The sequence below is a fragment of the Tetrao urogallus genome (genome assembly GCF_951394365.1).
Source record: "Tetrao urogallus genome assembly, chromosome: 10".
In the NCBI taxonomy this organism is placed as follows: domain Eukaryota; kingdom Metazoa; phylum Chordata; class Aves; order Galliformes; family Phasianidae; genus Tetrao; species Tetrao urogallus.
The window spans coordinates 5,484,964-5,506,855 of NC_136823.1; the positions used below are offsets into that span (position 1 = coordinate 5,484,964).

Here is a 21,892-nt window from a genome sequence, read left to right on the forward strand (position 1 = left end):
AGGAGGGGTCACGGCCTCACTCCGCTAAGTGTAAGCACAGGCACCGCGTGCTCGTGTTGCAGCAGCCTCGTGCAGGTATAGGGCTGATGACTGCACCAGCCACCGGTCTGTGCGATGCAAGGATGCCTTACGTAATGAGCACAGCAAGAGATAAGAAATACCGATTTCTGTAACCTTTCCTAATTTTCTGTAGATAGAGACTCCGATTCTCTGTTAGATGGCAGTACGTTCACATTTCCATAGCTAGGAGGATACAGGACTACCAAGTACCAAATCCAAGCTTCTGATCTCCACCTGAGATGATGGAGGCAATGCCTGTCACGTGTGGGTGAGGAACACTGAGCTGACTTCAGCACTCGGCGGTCCTTAGGGTGGAATAACAACACAGCAATGTCTCTTGAGAGGATAAATTAAGAGCGTAGGTAAAGGATTGCATGAAGAAGGTGATCCAAACAGTGACAACAAAGCTAGGCCACTAGAAAACAGCAGGAGAAAGAAGCCTCACTGGAATTTCAGAAGATCTGAAATAACAGCATGCTGTGTGTTTATTTACTGAGAATGAGACTGTGATCATATCCTACAAGAAGTACCTGTAAAGAATTTTCTTTCAATCACAGAACAAATCACAGTGGAAAACAGCAGATCCATGGCGTGAAACTACGAGCAGTCTGTCACTCGTGGATAAAGAACTCTCTGCTTAGTTCTGAAAACCTCAAGTCTACATCAGAAGTGTATCACACCATTTATTTTGCCCCCTTCTTGCAACTCTTCCTAATGCTCTGTATGTGACCACAACTGAAAGCAATCTTCTGGCAGCTGCAGTTCTCTGCAGCTCGCCATGAGACTTAATTCCTCTATTCTGACTTTTAGCCATCTTCATTGCACAGAACTGTGCAATATGTTGCTAAAACATCTTTTCCCTCTACTGTTTTAGGGATGTCCCTGGACTTCTTTGCCCACTTTTGTTTAACACTCATCTCTGCTGTCTGCCACTCAGCTATGCACCCACATGTTCATTTAATTCCAGCTTCCTCTGAAACTGCTCGGCTGCTCTTCAGTATACTGCCTCCTCTAACAGAGAGCCGCTCAGCTGTTAGCTCTCCAGAACTCACATTCTGTGCTCAAACTGTCTGCCACAGTGATGTCAATTTCAGCCTATTCCACACAGAACTGCTTTCATAAGGAATTAATACAACAGATTTTTGGATCAGTAAATGAGTATCATGAGATTACGCTACAGTTTTCTTTTCCTTTTTACTCTATTTTTCAGTAACTGCTTAAAAACTGGTATTCAATAATATAACTCATTGAGAGATGTATAACTTACTGAAAAAGTACCACTGCAGGTCTAACTTGCTTTACACAAATATTCGTCAATCCTTGCAGTTCTTCCAGGAAAATACAGACAGTTGCCTTAGTAGCTTCTTCTCTCTTTGTAAAATTGTTTTCACTTTTCAGTCAGACAGATGCTAGGGAAGTTTTAGCACGTGCAGTTCCTTACTATCTTCCCTTTGGATATGTGTTGCTGTACTCACTGCATCATCTCTCCTGTCTCTAAATATTTAAAGAAAGTTGGTTTACAAATTAAATCTTGAGAAAGGTGAGAGCAGAAACTGGTATTTCCATTTTATTTCCCAGCCACGTGCTGTGGGAGTAATGTCACATTTGAAACACGGATGTTAATGGTGTCACTGTGTAACGTTTGTCCAGGTTAGCGTGCATCTGGAATTGAACTACGGCTATCATGAGAAGTATCTGAGAAAAAGAAATGAATGCACATCATTAGTGAAAGGGATTTCCCACATCTTACAGTGGCACTTACAACTTACAGAGGCAAATCACCAATTAACTCTGGCAATCTTCATTACAGAAGCACTAAATTATCTCAGCATTTTATTCTGTAAAGTATTCTAATTCAAATAAGGAAGGTTCACAAAATTCTTTTTAACTCAGTACACATTTTCCATTGGGCTAGAGGGTGTCTCTTGTTATTACTCTTTTAAGCTTTAATCACTTTAGTTTTGAAGCACAACAGAAGTACTCCGAACTATAGCCATTCTAACTTGTTTGTTTGTTTTTCCATGATGGGTAACATCAGAGCCAGAAGCAGAGCCAGAATTACCTGAAAAATGGAAAAAACAACAACCTATATGATAAATTAAGTAAAAGCGTTTCAGAAACTTTTCTTCTCAGTTTTGCGGAGGAAATATTAACCAGTGAAATGAAAGTAAAAATCAATCAAGAGCACATGGTGAGCTTATGGAGGAGGTAGATGCTCACAGGAGTCCTGTCAAGGTCAAGCATTCAGCAAAGGACACGCTCCTCTGCTTCTTTTCCTACCCTCCCAGTGCAGCATTCCTTTCCCACAGGCACAAATGGCACCATGCTCTCTCCTGCTCCCTTGCCTGACCTACAGCATAGCTGTGGGGGCACAGTGAGGGACAAGGACTGCTGGTTTGTATGGCTCAAGGAAGTGACGTGTCAGTCCAGTGATCATGTGCAAAGCAAAGGCTGCACGTACTCAGTACTGCTGGATCCAAATACGATGCAGCTCCATGTCTGAAAATCAGATTGCTCCTCATTAGAAACAATTTCATAGCGCTAATTATGAAATTAATTTCCAGCCATGAGTTGCCACGGTACCATTGCTGATACCATTGCTGAATAGCAGAACCTTCTAACTCAGAGCACTTGCACAGTCCTTTCGCTTTCCATTCCCTTTGGCCAAAAAAAAAAAAGAAAAAAAAAAGTCACATTTCTTTGTCAAACACTTAATCTATTTTTTGTAGCAGAAATGAGAAGTTGTGAAGACAAAGTATTTTCCACTATGCATGCATAACATTTAATTTCTGTCAGGAGGAATTTACCTCATTCATCTTATTAAAAGAGTGCTTTTTCCTTACTCATTATACATATCTGTTTATATATCTCTGTTTTACTGTGAAGAAATAAATGAAAACTGTATGTCATTTTACAACAGAGCTGATAACTTGTAGGCTTGTGTGATTTATTTGAGCTGCCTCTGCCTTGTCAACCATGATGCTATTTCACACCTCAGTTATTACAAAGTGCTAAATAAAGAGGATGCTTTTTTACAACACTTTATCATAGAAATATGCATTTATATGATTGGTAAAAAAAAAAAGAAATCTAAACATCCTAACATTCATGATCAGTCTCTTCCCGAAGTTGATTAGTTTTGCCACATAATACAGAATTTGGCTTTAATTTTTAAAATAGTAGGAAACAAAAACAAAATGTTATTAAAAATATACCTAGGATAAAGCAATTTTTGCATCATACTATCTTCTTGTCTTGGAATTTTATATCAACAAAATTTAGCAGCAAAAATCACTAAGAGACTAGTAAGCTAGCTAGAGATGCAATATGCTTCCTTTTGAAAAGGTGTACGTAATGCAGTCATAGCACTACTACAGATTTATTCTTGCATGCTACTGTAAGTACAAGTATGTTCTTCTACAAATGTTTATCAGTACATATATGATTTATCACACAATGCTAACAGCATCATAATTCTGTCAGTTGTTTGAATACTTGCAGAAAAACTCACTAGCAAGAAATTCATTCAAGATGTGTACTGACATATGACACAAACACCTAGTAGACAAACACGAGGCTAATTTTAGGAGAAGTTTTCAAATCTTAGACTTCCGTGTTTTCTGGTTACAACTCATACCAGAAAACCTTGGCCTCGTCCTTAATATTAGAATTAAATTGCTTATCCCCAGTATGAAGGCAAAAGCTTCTTGACTGAAGGCATTTTTCATTAGGTAGGCACATACAAGTTCTTATCAGCAAGATTTGAGGAATCCAATTCCAATAAGATGTGCACCTTGAACAAACAAGGATATTAAAATAATTTTAACAACTTAAATAACTTAGCATTAGACTATCATATGCTTAACTTACATTTATTTTTTAATAAGTTGCTGAGCATTATTGGAGCTGGTGCAAATCTGTCATGCAAATGGCATTTGACACTGACGTTTTCTTCAGCTGTTTATTTTTCTTCAGTAATGCCAGATTATAAATGCTTTCATTATAGTCTTAGTTGAGGTAAGAAAGCGTTTAGAGATGTTATTTAGGCCCTACTTTTAAGATGGAACAATAAAAAACACAGATTATTAGTAATAGCAATATTTATTTCTGAATTCTCTCAAATTAGAGAATTCAGACTACTTGGCTTCTCCAAAGGCAGAAATATACCAAAGTTCTCAAAATCATGGTTTCTAAAATAGGAAAAGAAAGACCAGTGAAGAGCAGCACTGTCAGTTCTTCTATTACCAGTAACAGACTGTGTGATGGTATCAGCTCTACTTTAATGTGTCACACAGTTCCAAGGGATAACACATTGATAGTGTCTAGAGATAGATGGGTACTCACCCATAAAAAAAAAATTGATCAAGAATGCACTTTCTGAAAAAACAGCCATTCAGAAAAGGTCTTAGTTGACTATTCCTTCAAAACAATTCAAGAATCTCCTAAAATTCATAGGAAAAGAAAAAAAAAGCAAACAACACTTAAATTGACAGTTAAGCATTAGTTTTAACTGAGACATTAGATGCGCTGTGATTCATTTGAAGTATAGGAAATGAATAAAAGTAAAAACAATTGTCATCTGAAGTATCTGCTGAAGTACAACATCATGTGAGTCAAACATGCCTGCTTAGCGGTGTGTCATGGTGTACATTAAGACACAGCAAACAAACACAACAGGTACAAGTACAGGATAGCACTTACCTCGTTACATCACTTACTGAAATATGATGCTCTCTGCCAACGGATGCACAGAAGCAATGAATACTCTCTATTTGATCTCAAGAACGTAGATTACACTTAGGAAATGAAGGACATACCCCTGGGAAGGACAAACTTGAAACATAAGTCAAGGGTAGGCAATCATCTGAACATGGACTCCTATGGAAATGTGATAGCCAAAAGATTAATGGTATCAGTCCAACATGCTGGACAGCTCACGCTTAAGGAAATTCAAAATATGGTAACTATTTTTCAATGTTAAAACGTTTTCAAAAATATTACACAAGAACCTCTTCAGTGTTGCCTGCAGATCTAAGTGTTTTCTTTATTGCCCCTTATAGTACTTCAGAACTAAATATATTCACAGTACCACCAAAAAAACCTAAGGCCTACTGAGACGTGGCCACACTCTTCACAGTACCAGCCATTATTTCCAACAACTTATCTTTAATTTGAGATGAAGACAGAAACCTTGACCCCTTTGAAAAGAGTAGCAGAATTCAAATCGACCCAGTGGGTCCAGGATAGCACCTGAAGGAATTTCCTTCATTTCATGTCTGAATAATTAAAGTTCTTGGATTACACAAGATGAGAAACAAAGAGTTTTAAATGATTTATTTGATTTCTCCACATGATCACAGTTATAGTTTTACATCAATAGGGTCTGTTACTACTTACAAACAGAATGCATATTAAAATGAAAGCACTCCTTTCTTCCCCATAGTTACAAAAGGGGTCTCAAGCCTCCCCAGAACAGAAGCTTCTTGTAAGTGTAATTGTTTTTGAAGTCTTTAACAGTCTGCATTCAACACCTAATTCTAATAGTTTAATACAACTCAAAGCAGATTTTAGTTCCTAGCAGGAGATAGGTATTGTAGGCAACCTCCAAGTGACTGCAGACTTAGAGTAATACTAATTTACACACTATGTACAATTTAGAGAATTGTCTACTCCCCCTACTTGGTCCCATTTTCACCACCCCCTTTTCTATTTTCCAAATTTAATCTTGTTATTGGTTCCTCTTTTCTTTTAAATATATACACAATAATCCATTTTGCAGGCAAGAAGTGCGATGGTATTTTACAACGGAACAGCAAAATGCATGCTTAACTGCAGAAAACACACAGCTTCATATGGAACAGCAAGTCAACATCTAGAGATTCATTTTTTTAAATATCTGCTGACTGTCTTTCAGCTCATTTTATCAAGAAACAAGAGGCTTCTGCTGCATGCAGTACATGATGGGAAAATCATTCTACACTGTATGTTAGACTCTTTTCTTTTTAGCGATACAAGACGTACATTATATTAGGATGAACTCTGTTTTCTGTTTTTACATTGTTGCACATTTCCATTTTTAACTTAAAAGAAAATTAAAAACCCCAAATATATATTTAATTGTTGTCCCAGAAAAGATTTTTGTCGCCACACCTTCATTCTTTAGGCTTCCCTTTCATTTTTTCAAATCAGCAATACGACTTTGCCGCATTTTTTTTAATGGGAAAAGAGAAACATGGTCACTCTACACAGTTCTGTACCAGTTTTTATTTGGCAATGGCACTTGAGAAAAAAAATCTCAATTTTATACCTGCCTGCAGGCTAAAATATATATATATATATTAGTTTTTTTTAACCGCACAGTGTTTCAAATACTATCATTTTCCTGTTCTAGACATGACTCACACTGTTCTAAGCAACTGTTAACCAAGAATGGAATCAGAGAAGTTATACTAAAACCCTTAATACAGTTTAAAAAAAATAATCGAGTCCACTGTTTCTCCCTATTGTTTTGAAATAATGTTTACAGTTACTGTGCTCCTATATGACCACCCTGATTTTTTAAAACTAGTCTCAAAATAGTCTGATTTTACACATGCAACTTAATGCACCTTAAAAGGTAGGCACAAATTCTTTCTCCACGTGCAGATGAAATCATTTGCAAATGTTTTTTACATGCACAGTTGTGATTCTTCTGAACATTTAGTTGATTGCACATGGAAAATCAGTGATCGAGCATTAAAATGTGGCTTACAGTGTAAGTATAGAATATTTATATTTGACTAATTTAAATGAATGAAAGGGGTTTTGAAACAAAGCAAATGCAGATCTGGGAGATTTAAGGTCTTCACTGTTAACTGAGTAACACAGCTTGAGTCAGATTTTCCTCTCAGCTGTTACTGAACGTTCTGCATTTACACAGTACACGGTGAATTTTACATTAAAACTCTGCATCTGAAACAAATACAGTCTCTGCTACTCAATGAAGAGGAGCACTCTTACCTCCACTTCAATTGAAAGATGCAGTTTGTGAAAGATATTTGTAACCAAATGACTCTATCTTTTCTGGAACAACCTATAAATTACAATTAGACTCTACTATTGGTACAGATGTATGAAGAAAAGTCTACATATTGAAATATGTTATCACTTTACTTCAACTAATATCAACAGTTAACACTGATATATTTTGCAAATATACAATATGTAGAGTGTAGCCTCACACTAATAACATTAGATGACATGCAGACAGTTCTACTTTCCCCTATAAGAACAGTATATATTTTTTTTAAACTGCAAGGAACAGAGCCTCAGGGGACCTGTAGGAGCCCTCTTAAGGTTAGCCGCAGACTTTAGACTAGTATGAGTGACACTTAAAAATCATAATGCAATCACTTGTTTTCTTTTAATGAAGACAATTTAGAGAAGGAGCAGAATGGGAAAATATTGCACGTGTGGGAAACAAATATGGACAGCTTTAAACAAAAGGCTAAACTCTAGATTGCTGTATTTGCTCTCTGTGGAGGTTAACAAAGTGCTGAGTTTGCAGTTTTGCTGGTATTGTGATATCAATGGTATGGAAGGGAAAAAAAATTACACACACCCCAAATATTATAGATGCCATAACAAGGCAGAACAAGCCAATATGAAGGTTACTCTCTTATTCTCACTTCAGTCTCACTTTAACTTCTTTCCGCTTTAACTGATTTCTTCGTTATTCCTGAAACAATATTATTAAATATAAAATTGACTACTGTTCTTACTTTTACCCATCTCACACTGGAATTTTTTCCAGAGCTCATCCTCTTCAAGGTTTGCTTTTAGGCTGGTACAGTTTTGCAGTTCTGATTCCTTTGCCTCTACTGTTTAGGTGTAAAGTTCTTGCAGTGGCTCAAATTGCTGAAACTACAAAGTAGGTGCCATGTGTAACTGTACAGGGTTTCGGGATAAAATTTTATATCAATTTGCAAATGGTCTGATTACAACACATAAGCAACAACAGCACAGCCTGTTTTTATGTGATGTCTTGCAACTAACTGGACTATGAAAGTGAGGGTTTGAGCATAAACTCAGCCTGCTGAGTGCTGGTTACTTTCAAACTAACAAATGTGATGAGTAAAAATGGTGAAGCCACTTCATTGCTAGTGCATGGCTACATGGAATTACAGATCTTTTTTTCTTTAGTATATATATAAAAACCCTACACTAAATTCTAAAACAAACCTTCAAGTTTTAGAGCACTTCCACCTGGAAATGCTCTCAGACTAGAATTCAGCTTAACAGGGGGGTAAAAATAAGAAATTATGGTAAACAGGAAACAAAGTAGCTGAGAAAGATGGAAGTTTGCAATTTTCATGTTTGAGATGAATGTTTTTGCAGTGTATACATGCACCTGTTGTAACTCTTCATGTGTGTTCATTAAAACATATGCATACAAAAGAAATGTGGATCATGTAAATTCACAGTTATCACAGCCTTTAAAGTGTCTAAATTTGTGTGACCAATGCTTGAAGATGACCACTGGTGAAAGGTCATCCCTTACATTGCTACCATATAATTACTGCATCTTAACAAGTTTGCTTACCTGAAATAGAAGAGCAGTTATAATACTGATTACGTATGATATCATGTTAATAAAATAAGGATTTATACAAAGCAGTATTTGACTACAACAATTAAATGCTATGTTACTTGGCACATTTAATAATGATTGCTTAGAAATCTTAGCAAGTCCAGAGGACTGACTTCTAATGAAAATACTGAAATGTCTGAAATTTATTTCTAACATTTAGTGTTTTTGGTCTACTCTTTCATATGCTATTCATCTATAATACTGTCCTATCAAGTAAGTGGAATTCCTTGTAAAGTCTATATTGCTAGCTTTGTGGACTGAAAAAATTTCTTTCCAAGCACAAATGTTAACTATACAGTATATATATATATATTTATATGTATATATTTATATTATATAAAGTTTACTTACGTACTTTCATCAACCATATCAGGTCTACTTATTTTTTGCCCATTGACAATAAAAGAGCAAGAATGCAACACTTGGTTCTGTATCACTTTTTTCCTTTTATCATAGGCTATGTTTTTATTCTGCAAGTAAAATTGTCAAGGGATTTGGTGTAAAAGGTAATTTTACTCGTATTCGGCAAGCAGCATGTTTTCAAGGCAGTCTGGAAATAAGAACTAACCAGATGGTAAGCATCTATGGAATAGATAAGTGAAACCAGTATTGATTGCACTAACTTGACTTATTTTTAGTATCAGCAAGCTTTAAGCTCACACGACTCAGTTTAATTGTTTGTCTAGGTAAAAACTGACAATATTATTTGTTGCTTCCTGTAAGTGCTTTTGTAATTGTGTTTAAAACTACAGTTATTAACAGGGTCGATACGTTCTAGACTATTGTGCTGATGCCGCTGTGTTTGGGCTTAGTGCTGGCTGAAGTGGACGGAGGTGGTGGCGGTCCATGGTGATGCTGAGTGTGTTGGGGATGAGAAGAGTGCCCTGGGTGTGGAGGGGGCAGTGGTGGATGAGGAGAGTGCGTATGCTGTGCGTGGGGGTGCTGCATGTAAGGAGTATGCTGGGAGTGTGCCCCATGCTGGGAATGGGGCACGTGTTGGTGATACTGGTGTGGGTGCTGGATGTGCTGGGGAGGGTGATAGTGGTGGTGGTGGTGATAGGGTGGTGGGTTCTGCTGCATATGACAGTACTGCGAATGGTGAGAGTGTACTTGTGCCTGGGTCTGTCCCTCAGCTGGCCCTGCATGATGCATGGCAGAAGGATGCTGTGAGTGTTGCTGATGTGGGATTACTGGAGGGTGTGGAGGTTGCTGTGATGAGCCAGATGGTGGATGGCCTTGGGAAGGTGGCTTTCCCCTTTTACTACCAAATAAGGAACCTAGGAGTGAGGAGGAGTTAGGCATAGTCTGGTGAGGGCGAGATGGACACTCTCGGGTTGATGTAGCTCTTCGGCGCATGTGAGGACTGCTAATGATGGACCCCTAAAAAGAAATTAATAGAAATAAAAATTAAAAAAAATTTTAAAATGTTTAAAAGAAAAAGTTCACACTGACCCACAAACTCCTCCTTCAGTGCTCACATGGGTGGAATATGTTAAAGAGTTCTAGGAAAATTTTATTTCCAACTTCTCTAAGTTGCCAGCAAGGCAATCGTGCCCTTTTTGGGACATTTATAGGCATTAACACTTTAGTATAGAAAGCTATTGCTTTAGGTATGAAAAATGTCACGGAAAAGTAGCATGACAAAATATCTAGGAGTGTGTATTTAAATGAAAAATACATTTTAAAATACCTAAAAATTACCATACTTGCTTTTTTAAAAACAACAACAAAAAAAGTTAACTCAACCTAAAAGGTTAAACACATAGCAGCAAACGTTACAATTCAGATTTCAAAAACAGTATTTAAACTTATTTAAATAGTAGTATTTTACTACTATACACCATAATGCTGCTTCTCAAGCGTACCTCTAAATTATGTGTTAAATGGAACCACATCACTTTTGCCACTAAGTTTTCTATGTAATTTTGTTTTCTGAGCTGTGGTCCAATGTTTTCTATTATTTAGCTTGGAACGATCTATTTAGTTTCTGGAAGTTTTGGGTTTGTATTTTGTAAAGAGAGATATGGGACACAACATTTACTATGCAAAATGTGCTAGACTTAAACTGCAATCTATCTAAAGCAAACAAAAAAAAAAAAGAAAAAAGAAAAAAAGAAAAATCTGCAAGCTGAATTCAGACATGAACAGTATATATAAATGGTTTGAAGATGAATGAAATCTCATGAAATCCACATTGAATTAACCTGTCTTAATTTTTTTTTTTCCTCCCATGCCCTATCTGTGCAATTCCATGGTGTCATGACTGCATACACTGAACTAGAAAATAAGCAATGGGGATGGTTGAGCATGAAAATCAATAGTTTTAGCTAAATATCAAACAGCAAGAACAGTGTACTTTGTAACAAAGAGCAAGTGGGCTTTTAAGCTGGGACTAGACTGAAATGGTGGCAAAAGGACACATCATATTCATTTAACCATGCTTGCAGGAACAAAGGGAACAAGGTTAGCTCAAACCAAAAAATGGCATTGGTCTAAAACAAGCTGTCAGTGCTTTTTAAGCTGGAAGAATACAAAGTGAGTAGCCTAGGCATGCATTTTATTTGAGGCAGGCAGGTTATATGTTAGAAGAAAAAAGAGCAAAAAAATATGTATATAAAAGAAAGGTTTGAAATGCACATCATCACATCCAGCTAGACATCAGTAACTTCCTACTTACTTCCATATTGCTGTCTAGCGATCCTGCACTGCTGCGTCGCCCACGCTTGCCTGCCCAGGACATGCAACACCATAGATTAGAGACTGAGACAAGACCCGGGTGAAAAACAGCCGCTTGCCCTGAATCGCTAGAGGAGTCTCTAAATGCTACTGGGGGGCTGCAGGGGAATTAACATTGCACTGGACTGGTACAGTAGCTCCTGAGGCAGAAACTTAGATTTTTAAGGCCGTTAGTTAATTTAAGTTTCTGTACCTGACTGTAACTTAGAAGACATTTCTGCTGTGAATCAACTGTAAGTACTGGGGTGTGATATTGCAATTTGTACAACTCCTAACACACATGTATCTTAACATCTATATTTAGCAGTACGGTCATGATGTTGACCAGCAACAATTTTAAGTTGTTCAATTTCCTGGTATCTAATTATTTATGAAGTTTTCTTTACAGACCTGTAGCACTGATATATATTCGTGGGGTGGTATTAGCTTAAATGTGTAATCTAATATTGGCAGATTCTGAACTTCATTGGGGGGGAATGCCAGTGGCATCAGTTTCAGCATTTCAATTTCGAACTTCAGTGGATTTCATATAATCTGCTTTCATGATGTTTTAAAAGAAACTAAACTTAATTTTTGAGTAATAAATAAAACTGGAATCTGTCTTGACATTATGGCTAGATTTTGTTTGTTTAGCTGTGCAGTGCTTTACATTTAAGTTTGATGGACCTGTTGTTTGCTTCAATACTCTCAGATTGCCCAAGTCATTTGGCTACAGCTACACATGAAATACCAGGCTGTTTGCCTAAAGAACCAGAATACATCAATGATTATATGTAGGACACAGGATCCCAGATTTTATGTCTCATTTCAAAGGGGAGAGAAGCCCATGGCTGCAGTGGAACTAGGCATTTTTAAAAAGATGTGTTGTTGAGCATTGCTTATGAAATTTTCAAAATACTTTACTGGAAAGATTATAAACAGTGCTAATCTCTGAAGAATAGCCAGTCTCTCAAGCTGCTGTAAAATCTGTATCTTTGTAGATACATATGTTCTCTCAGTACAGCCATTTTCCTGCGATGCCAACTATCAGTGAATCTCCACTTTGTACTGGCAGGTTGCTGACCTCAGAATTTCCTACCCTAACAGGTGATTTTGGAGAGAAATGTGAGAATTTCAGAATCACTGACCCTACAAGCCACACATCCTCACCTTTAGAAGCCCCAGAGTCCCCTAATATCTGTTGTGTATCGCAGATAGTTCAGAAGAACTTTAGGACTGGTTTGGTAGTGGTTCCTGGGAGGTTTGCCTTTGCTTTTCGACAAGTCCTCTCAGAGACAAGTTTAGAACATCCGTAAGTCTTATGGATCAGTATGATCTAAGATTATAACCCAAGACTGTTGGATCTTTGAACACAACTTTGACATATTTAGTCATGGGATGCAGCCCTGCAATACAGCTTTCTCTTAAGAGCTACTGTTCTCTCTGGGCTACAGCAACATTTAATCCTCTCATTATCACTGAGAGTTACTCATGAGTACAACCTCCTGCACTGACATTAAATTCAGGGAAAAGCGTTTGTCGTCAGAGCGTTTTGGTCATCTTGTATGTTTGTTGGAATTTTCAGCAGCTCCCTCCAGACAGACTGTCATACATCTCTTGCTGCAAGTTTTAGACTCATCAAAATCATAACTGACCCTCTCATGGTTATGACAATACTTCACTTTCACTTCTAGTCAGGCTTTGATCTTTTTCTGCTCTGCTAGAGGGATTAGTACTGATTAACATTCAAATAATTCTTGCTTGTTTACACAAAAACAGAGAAAGACAACCATCTCTGAACTTAGCAGTGAATTTTACAAGTAAGACTGACAGTTGCCATAAGTCATTAGGTATGGCCAAAAATAAAAGAAAACAGGAAAATTGAATCTATTTTGCATATTGTGGGAGTGAAAGTACTTAAATGAAATAACCATGAATGCAGTATATATGGACAGAAAGAGACAGATGGATTTTTGCTTAGAATCAAGGCACAGAAGTATGAGCCAAGAACAAATGGAAAATCCTAATTTAAATGCCTGTAACTTCCCACAGATAGGCACTATCCCTACACAGAAAACTTTGTTTATTTTCTTGAAAACAAATTGAACCCAATTCCGCATTGGCCAACAGCACAATATGAAAGATACTAACTAAATCCTCCAGAGCATTCTCCTGTCAGTCTATGTTTCTACAAGACTGTACTCTGGCCTTTGAGATGAAAACCATCTAAAAATGTCTTTCTAAAGTAGCAGATCAAATTGCATTTCAGGAAAAGGGTGACTGTGCTAGAATTGTGTGTAAGAACAACTGTACTGATACAAAGATTCGTTAGCTAATGTAGTACAGTGATATAATGAAAATACACAATTTGGCTTTGTAGGTCTTGAAAAAAAAGTTTGGAAAAAAAACTTTAAATGGTCTTTTTGATAAAGCAAACTAATTTAGCAGCTTTTCTAACAATGAGTCATTACCCTGACTGTACTACACAGGTTGTGAAATTGAGATGCACAGCAGCAGCAGAATCTGCAACTACCTAGCTACAGATATAATGGATACTACTAACATAACTGGCTCAAAATTATCTACACAATACACTCTAATGATAATCCACAGAGACCACTTCTCAGAAAGAAATGTCTCTTTGCAACATCAATGTTTTCATCTTGTTTTCTGTGTGAGGCAGCTACAATACTGTGATCACAGATCAATTGTGAAAACAGTTGCTGGGTTTCTTCAGAAATATTACTCTCAAAATACTGATTACGTTCCAGACTGTGAGGATACAACATAACTACATGTGACCTCCTTCACTGGAAAAGCAAACGGTGTCTTTTCCAGAAGACAAAGGTTGTGGACACAAAGGTGGCCATACACAGCATGAGGTGTCTTTATACAGTATATCTAGAGAATAATTTGGTACTGACATGGACAAATCACAAAAAACCTTGATTCACAAAAATCTATTTTATTAAAAATTACTAAATTTTATAGTGATCATTACTATTGTTATTCCATTGAAGAAAAGGAAATTGAACAATAGAAACAAGATGAAGGGAAAACCTCTCCCTGCTCAGAAAACTCTTCTGGTAAGGGAGGAAAAGACTGCTGGTATTCTATAAGATGCTGCAAAATCTGTGGGGGAGGAAAAAGATAACCGAGTAACCCTGCCTACATCCAATGAGGACAGAGCCAAGGGAATGCACCAGCTCATCACAGATTGAGTCAACAGATTAGGAGATTCCGTAATTGCATGAAACCAGAGTCCCTTTAAGGGGATTACAGTGCAAAAAAGTTTTACAATCTTTTTTTAATTACAATAAACTATTCTGAAAATAAATAAATGAAACTGTATGTCTGTGGGGGAGAGATGGAGAAACCTTTTCCCCTGAACGCAGGAAGAAATATTTTAAAAAGTTAACAGTCAACAAATGAGCCTACATGAAGTATATAGATAGAATTGTTTTAATGCTGGGACTGCTTTACTGCAAATGCTTTTAAAAGTGATCTCTACTGGTCTGTGTTTGTTTTGACACTGCTCAGGAGATTATGAAACAAACACTATCTATATTCATAGTAACCACTACACCACCCTGAACTTCTGTGCAGATTTCAGTACACTATAACCTTTTAACCAATGCAGTAAATATTATCTGCACCTTAAAAATTGAGAGTGAGGAGCATAAAGCTTGATTTCCACTAGTGCTCATTGCTGTAAGCCCAATGTGAAAGAACTAGCTCCTCCAGGAACAGAAAAACCACTGGCATTCAGATTGACTAGCCCAAAGTCATCCAAAATCAGAAAATCAAATAGCTTAATCCATGCTTTGGCAAACAAATCAATCTTCCCACGTACTTACACTTTCCACATCTTCCTCTAAATCTACTAATGAAATAACTGTATATTGCATAAGTGGTGAAAAGGTCATCATTCCACTAGATTTCACAAAACTCAGCTACAACTGCATTAGAATCTGTTTATTGTTTAATATTTTTATGTAAATTAAGAATTCAAAATTACAGAACAAAATCTCAGTTCTTCCTCAATTACAGCTCAAGAACATGTAGTAAAAATAACCATTTTCTTTTCTTTTGAGAAAGAATAGAGCACAAGTGCTTCTGACACATTCACACCTTTGAGCAGTTGGTTGCCACATTATGCTTTTTAGTCCTTGGAAGTAACTGTCAATCCACAGCGATCACTACTACCCACAAAATCAGGACCTCATTCATATCATTTTCACAACTATCATCTAAACTATCACGGCAAACGCACAGAAGACTAACCTCAGAAAGTGGTTCCTGACGTTTGCTTTCTGACAGAGAAATCTTGTTTTTCCTTATGGTTTACAGCTTAAGGGTAGAATCGTTATGGTATCGACACTTATTAGACCTAAGCTTATATATTCACATAGTTTTCCAAGACAAGAAATGTAAAGCCTGTTTCTACAGCCACTGTTCACTGTTGTGACATCTGTTTGAGAGTAATGGACTGGTTGTTGTATTTTTTTTTTTTTTGTTTGTTTGTTTTTAAATACAGTTTTGTCATATACACATCCAGTTCAATCAGATTCCCCTTTCCTTTAATCAATCTTTAAATGTTTTTATTTGCTTTTACAATGTTCACTGAGTAGTTATCTGCCTTCTTGCAAACGTATGTAACCAGGGAGTTCCAACATTAATTACTTATTTTTTAATAAGAAAGGACCCTTTTGAAAATTCACTTACATCCTACAGAAAGATACATAGCCCAAATAGTCCCACTCCTCACTTCTCCTTGTTTTTTCCATGTTCCATACCACAAAAAGATTTGAGGCCACCTAAGTCAGCAACTCTTTACGGAAGTACTCTCATATGGTATCTCTGGGACACAGTAACTTGCTAACTAAAAGTGATGCATTTGCTACTCTTTGAATCATCTTTCCCATATCAAAACCAAGTCAGCCTCACATGTAAGCTAGTTACTGAGAAAAGGTAGAAAATGTTGGTATAATAGCAGTAAAATTATTATATGAAATAACAAAGCAAGTAACATGTCATTTTTCAAGTCAGTCGCACTGCACAAGACCAAACAGAAACTCTCCATAATTCTCAACTTGTTAAAATTAAGTTTAGTTGGGTTTAACTCATTGATAAACCCTGCAGTCTGTGAATGATTTCTGTATTTTATCATGGAAAAAAGTTATTTTCAGTAATAAGCATGCCAAATGTATGCATGCCCTGTTGAAATGTGATGTTTTCATGATTATGAACACTTGTTTATTGCATAACACCCAGAACGTGAATTTAAACTTATGGCAACGTTCGAATGACTGGGATGAAAAATTTCTTTGAGATGAAAAAAATTGACTAAGAATTACATTTATGTGTAAACATACCTACTGAACTCACATATTTAACAATATGGCAGTTCTCATTCTAGTGAAATAAAAACAAAACAACAAAAAGGGATGATGAAAGTATCCTCAAATCTGAGATATAGTAGTGGTGAAGACTTAGTGACTTGATCTAAAATCCATTGAAGCCAATCAGGCAAAAATATCCAGCTTCAACTCCACTGTGGATCAAGGCCCTACGTCTTTCATATGAGGCAAATGGGCATGAGGATGAAAGTCTAAATGGAGAATAAAACAATTGAAAGAGCTTACTCTCTCTATACTTGTATGCACATACATATACCCACAAAACATTGGCTATAATTTTAGTTAGATTTTATTCATTGCAGCTAGAATCAATTCCTCCATTAAAAAGAAAAAGACAGAGAGCATCTACTACCAAAGACAGACACAGTACTGAAATTGTGGCTATACTGTAAACCATCACTGCAATTAAAAGAACAAATCAGATTAGGCAAGGCAGACTATGGACTAAAGAAAATAAAAAATGTAGTTGCTACTGCTTCCAGAAGTACTTTCTGAATACTGGACAGAGTGTTCAGATGTGACTTCTTGCAATGACAGGAATCACATTTAACACTGAAACACACGGTTACTACCTGCGGTAGCCTGTATTACCATGGGTATGGCAGTTGTGCATTACACACACAAATCACAAAATAACACGTACCAAACTTTCTCCTGATTCTTCTTTAGCTTTTAAGTCCCACCACCACTCCTTTCCAGTCCTTAGCCATATTAATCAGCTAATAAATTTTAGAAACATGAGTGGCTTTGTGGGATATCAGTATTCTTTTCCAGAATGGTTTCTTTCATTATATTGGCAGTAATATTTCACAGTCACCTCTTTTACAAGAATAAGGAACTTTATCTTGAATTGCAAAATAATAAGATAGAATTGGGGACACTGTATAACTGAATTACATAGTTCTAAACAGAATTTAGTAGGGCTTCACTCAATTTCATTCATCAGTGTGGTAACACAGGTACACTTGAGCACAAAATACACGGAAAGCAATTATTACACAGAGATCAGTTTCTTTTTTTCTAAGCCTACTTTATCAAGGGAAGAAGCAAAGCAGAAGAAAAAGAGAAAGGTAAACTAAGTGGGTTACTCTTAGCACAAGTCAACCATTTCTTCTATAAAACACTTACAATTTTTCCACTGTCTTCACTCTCCTTTTAAAGTATATATAGCAATCTACAATGGTTTAAATGTTTTCAAATAATTGTGGCTCAACAGAACAAGGGTAAAAAAACAAACAAATTAAACACAAAGTATGACAGAGGAGCTATTAAAAATGTTTGTAGTTTCGGTGTTATTGTAAGTTACTCAAGTTTCAGTGCTCAGTTCTTAAGGCCTACTGTGAGCTGCGACTTATGCATAAATCACACATCTTTGCATGCTGTAGTCAAAGCAAGGAAATAAAGGCAGTGCTTACCTGCTTCAGACAGGTCTCTAAGGGAGCTGCTCAGTGCACTTCTTTTCAGCCCTTCCCCTGTAGCGTAGCTGTCATCCAGGCAAGCTCTGTTCAGCGTCCCATTGCCAGAATCTTTTTTCAGACTGGAGCACTGAGACATGCTTGGACGCACCACTCCCTTCTGTTTTTCTAACTCAGCTGAAACAAAAGAGAATAATTTTTCAATTCATAGTTACCGGCTGTAATGAAGCAGCGTAGTAACATCACAATTTCTGTATGTGATCACATAGATACTGTGGATAACAGCTAAGTGTTCATTTTGGTAGATGACGATAAATTTGAGAGGAAATTTAGCTCTGTTCCAACAGCTTTAAAGCACAACATACAGGATGAGTGGCTATTACTCTGTTGGAAAAACTGAAGATAAAATTCTGTGATTAGACAGTCACATGAAATCCAGCAAAATATGTATATATGATTTGTATGAAAGCTACCTAATCAAGAGAATACAGGAATATAAATGTGGAAGTGCAGGAAAAAAAGCAGAATCACAGAATGGTTTGGATTGGAGGGACCTTAAAGATCACCTAGTTCCAACTCCCTGCTTCCTTTAATTATTGAAAGGCCACAAGGTCTCTCCCTGGAGACTTCTCCATTATGAGCAACCCCAACTCTCTTCAGCCTCTCTTCACAGGAGAGGTGCTAGAGGTGCTCCAGCCCTCTGGACATCCTTGAGGCCTTTTCTGGACCTGCTCCAACGGTCCATGTGCTTCTTATGTTGGAGGGCCCCAAAACTGTATGCAGCTTTGCAGGTGGTGTCTGACAAAAGCAAAGTAGAAGAGTCACCTCCCTTGCCCTGCTGGCCATGCTACTTTTGATGCAGCCTAGGATATGGTTGGCTTTTGGGCTGCAAGTGCACACTGTTGAATCACATTAAGTTTTTCCATAAACTAACATCCCCAAGTCCTTCTCCTCAAGACTGCTCTCAAACTGTTCTCCACCCAGCCTGTATTTGTGCAGGACCTTGCACTTGGCTTTGTTGAATTTCCCGAGATTCACATGGGCCCGCCTCTTTAACTTCTCAAAGTCCCTCTGGGTGGCCTTTGTTCCCTTCAGCATGCAGAAAAACTCAGTGAAAACTATCTGAAGGGCCGTCATCAAAAATTTCAGTCACATAAATTACTCTTTACATTCTTAATGTAATTTATACTAACAATTATAAATCTGTTGCTATTTAGAGCTTGTCCAGGCTAACCGTCCACTGCATCCATATTGTACTAAATTACTGTAAATAAACCTAGATGAAGTTTAAGGGATCATTGTGTTTTTCTTCTTTTAGGAATAAAAGCCATGGAAAAAAACTAAGTTATTTTGAAGTTGTGAGGAGTTCTAATGAGCTATGCAGACATTAACGACTTTCTTACTTTGATTAGTTTGAAATTGCTCTACTATATGTACCTTTGTACTTACACTCTATTCTGTGCTTTTCCATTTCTTGAACTTCTGCAACTGACTCCCTCAAATCATCTGTAAACTTCTTCCTGTCCTGAGGATTTGGTGCATTGAAATTTATTAGTACTTTGATATCTGCTCCTGGAACAGCTGATGTGAGCCGTATGCCATTGGGATAATCTAGAAGAAAGAGTGAAGAAAAATGTGAATACCAAAGCTTTGATTATTTCTCTAAATTAACATAGGAGACAAAATCAGGGAAGTAAAAGTCAAAGGGCACGGAAAAACAAAAATTTGTAAGACATTATGAAACTGCTTAACTGTCGAGATACAGAATAAATATTGAAAGGCAATCTTTATGCAGCCTTTATCCTTAAGGTATCATGTAAAATATAGAAGAAAAATCACAGAAAGAAAGAAAAACGTAGAGGGATTGATAAGTCTTATTTCATGGAACAGATCGCATTACCTAGCTTAATCAAGTTAAGTTTGCTGTGTAAAGACTACTCAAATATTTCTCAAGTACTAGAAACTGACTCATGCTGCCAACATTTTTAAGAATACAGACACACACTAGCATGCAATGTAGTGTTTAATATTCCCTAGTAATTTTGCATCCTGGGCACCCTACTTAATTGTCTTTTTTTTTTTTTAATTTTAAATGACTTGTGAAATTGCATACTGAGAAGTAAAATAGTCCATATTGTGGGCACCATCATATAAAGAGCAGAACTTTCAGAAAAACCCTCTTTGTCTCTTCCGCTGTATGAGGCTAGAAATTTTAACAGCTACACAAAAATATTCTGTAATTGAGATAAAAGGTTCATTTACAGAAAGACAGTATATAATGAAGATATGCTCTGCTACAGACAACAGAATCAGCCTTTTCTTGAATCACAGATCTCCAGAGACAGGATGTCAGAAAAATTCAAAACGTGCATCCCAATTCACAAAGTTTTCTTTAACTCACTGCTTGACTCAAATCTCTAGTTAAGTATGCAATCTGAAGTCCAGGTGACCCCATGTAGTAAAAAAAATCACTCAAGAACCAGTTGATGATGTAAGGTAGTGTCTTCCCTCAAAGTCATTAGGTTTCAACAATATATAGAATTAAAATATTGAGTAGCAAGTGCAAGTACTAGTCCATTCTCATACTGTTCTCTCAGGTGAAAAAAAAGCTGCCAAGTACCCCAAGCTTCAAGGGACACAGAGAAAAAGGAGGGAGGAAGAATTTAGTGCTTCTGCCAGGGTCTAATCTGCTTCTCCTAAACATATGACAATACCAGCTATCTTTCATGAAATAAGACAGCTGTCTTGTGTATTCTGCAGCTGCTGTCACTCAGAATACAGACAAATGGCCAAAACTACAGTGGAGTCTGATGCTAAGTAATGTTACAGAAGTGGATCATATGATATAACACTATGTATCAGTTTGAACCCTGAAACCAGATATCCAGAGAACAAGTCTAAAAAGTATACCAGTTGAAGAAAAGATGTTTTTGAAACTGAACAAGTAAAGAAACTTATTAACTCCAAACAGTCACATTAGCTCCTTCACAGAAGAATAAATAAACTACAAAACTTCACATATTACACAAACAAAACGTTTTATTTCCAAATGATACTTCCCTACAACACATTGATTAAGCATCAGGAAGCACTGACATAAGTATTAATGGGTTTTAGATATACTTTCTCTAAGATTTACTTGTCCTGAGTATTTTCAGTGATTTTGACTGAAAATGTAAAATATTCCCTGTGGTCTACTTATTTACTAGAGATAAATGACATAATTTCTCTTATGGAGCTCATCCACCTGTCAACATAGCTGATTTCTATTATTAACCCAAATCATTTTGTTCAACGTCACTAGTAGACAAACCAGTATTTTTGTTGCTTCTCCTTTAATTACACTAGATTTCATTCACTTGAAATCAGCTGGTCCTGACAGCTGCTACATAGGTTTAATGACTGGCACGATGGCTCTGGCCAAGATACCCTAAAGCTTGACTGGAACAAGGAAAATGGAGATGATCAATTTTATGAATCAGACAAGAACAATACTTTTCTTTCCCAAGTGAAAAATCACTGCATTCTACCCAAGAGACAGCAATATTAGAAGTACAATCAGCTCACTTATTCATCATCTTCTGGAATGTCTTACCTGAGAAACCCAAATACATCTCCTGAAGTGTCTCAGTCAACTGCCTACAGTTCGCTGG

General features: G+C 36.8%; 1 protein-coding gene across 3 annotated transcripts in view; it reads right to left on the reverse strand.

Moving 5' to 3' along the window:
• Window positions 1-9,463: 9,463 nt before the first annotated feature.
• IQSEC1 (IQ motif and Sec7 domain ArfGEF 1) overlaps window positions 9,464-21,892 on the reverse strand; it is a gene marked incomplete at both ends in the record, with an annotated part of 310,805 nt that continues 298,376 nt past the window's right edge. For all 3 annotated transcript variants that reach the window (XM_079540445.1, XM_079540444.1, XM_079540446.1), the window contains 4 exons: window positions 9,464-10,069; window positions 11,367-11,416; window positions 18,240-18,416; window positions 19,689-19,850. In XM_079540445.1, the coding sequence (XP_079396571.1) occupies window positions 9,464-10,069; window positions 11,367-11,416; window positions 18,240-18,416; window positions 19,689-19,850 (995 nt within the window). The remainder of the gene's footprint in view (window positions 10,070-11,366; window positions 11,417-18,239; window positions 18,417-19,688; window positions 19,851-21,892) is intronic.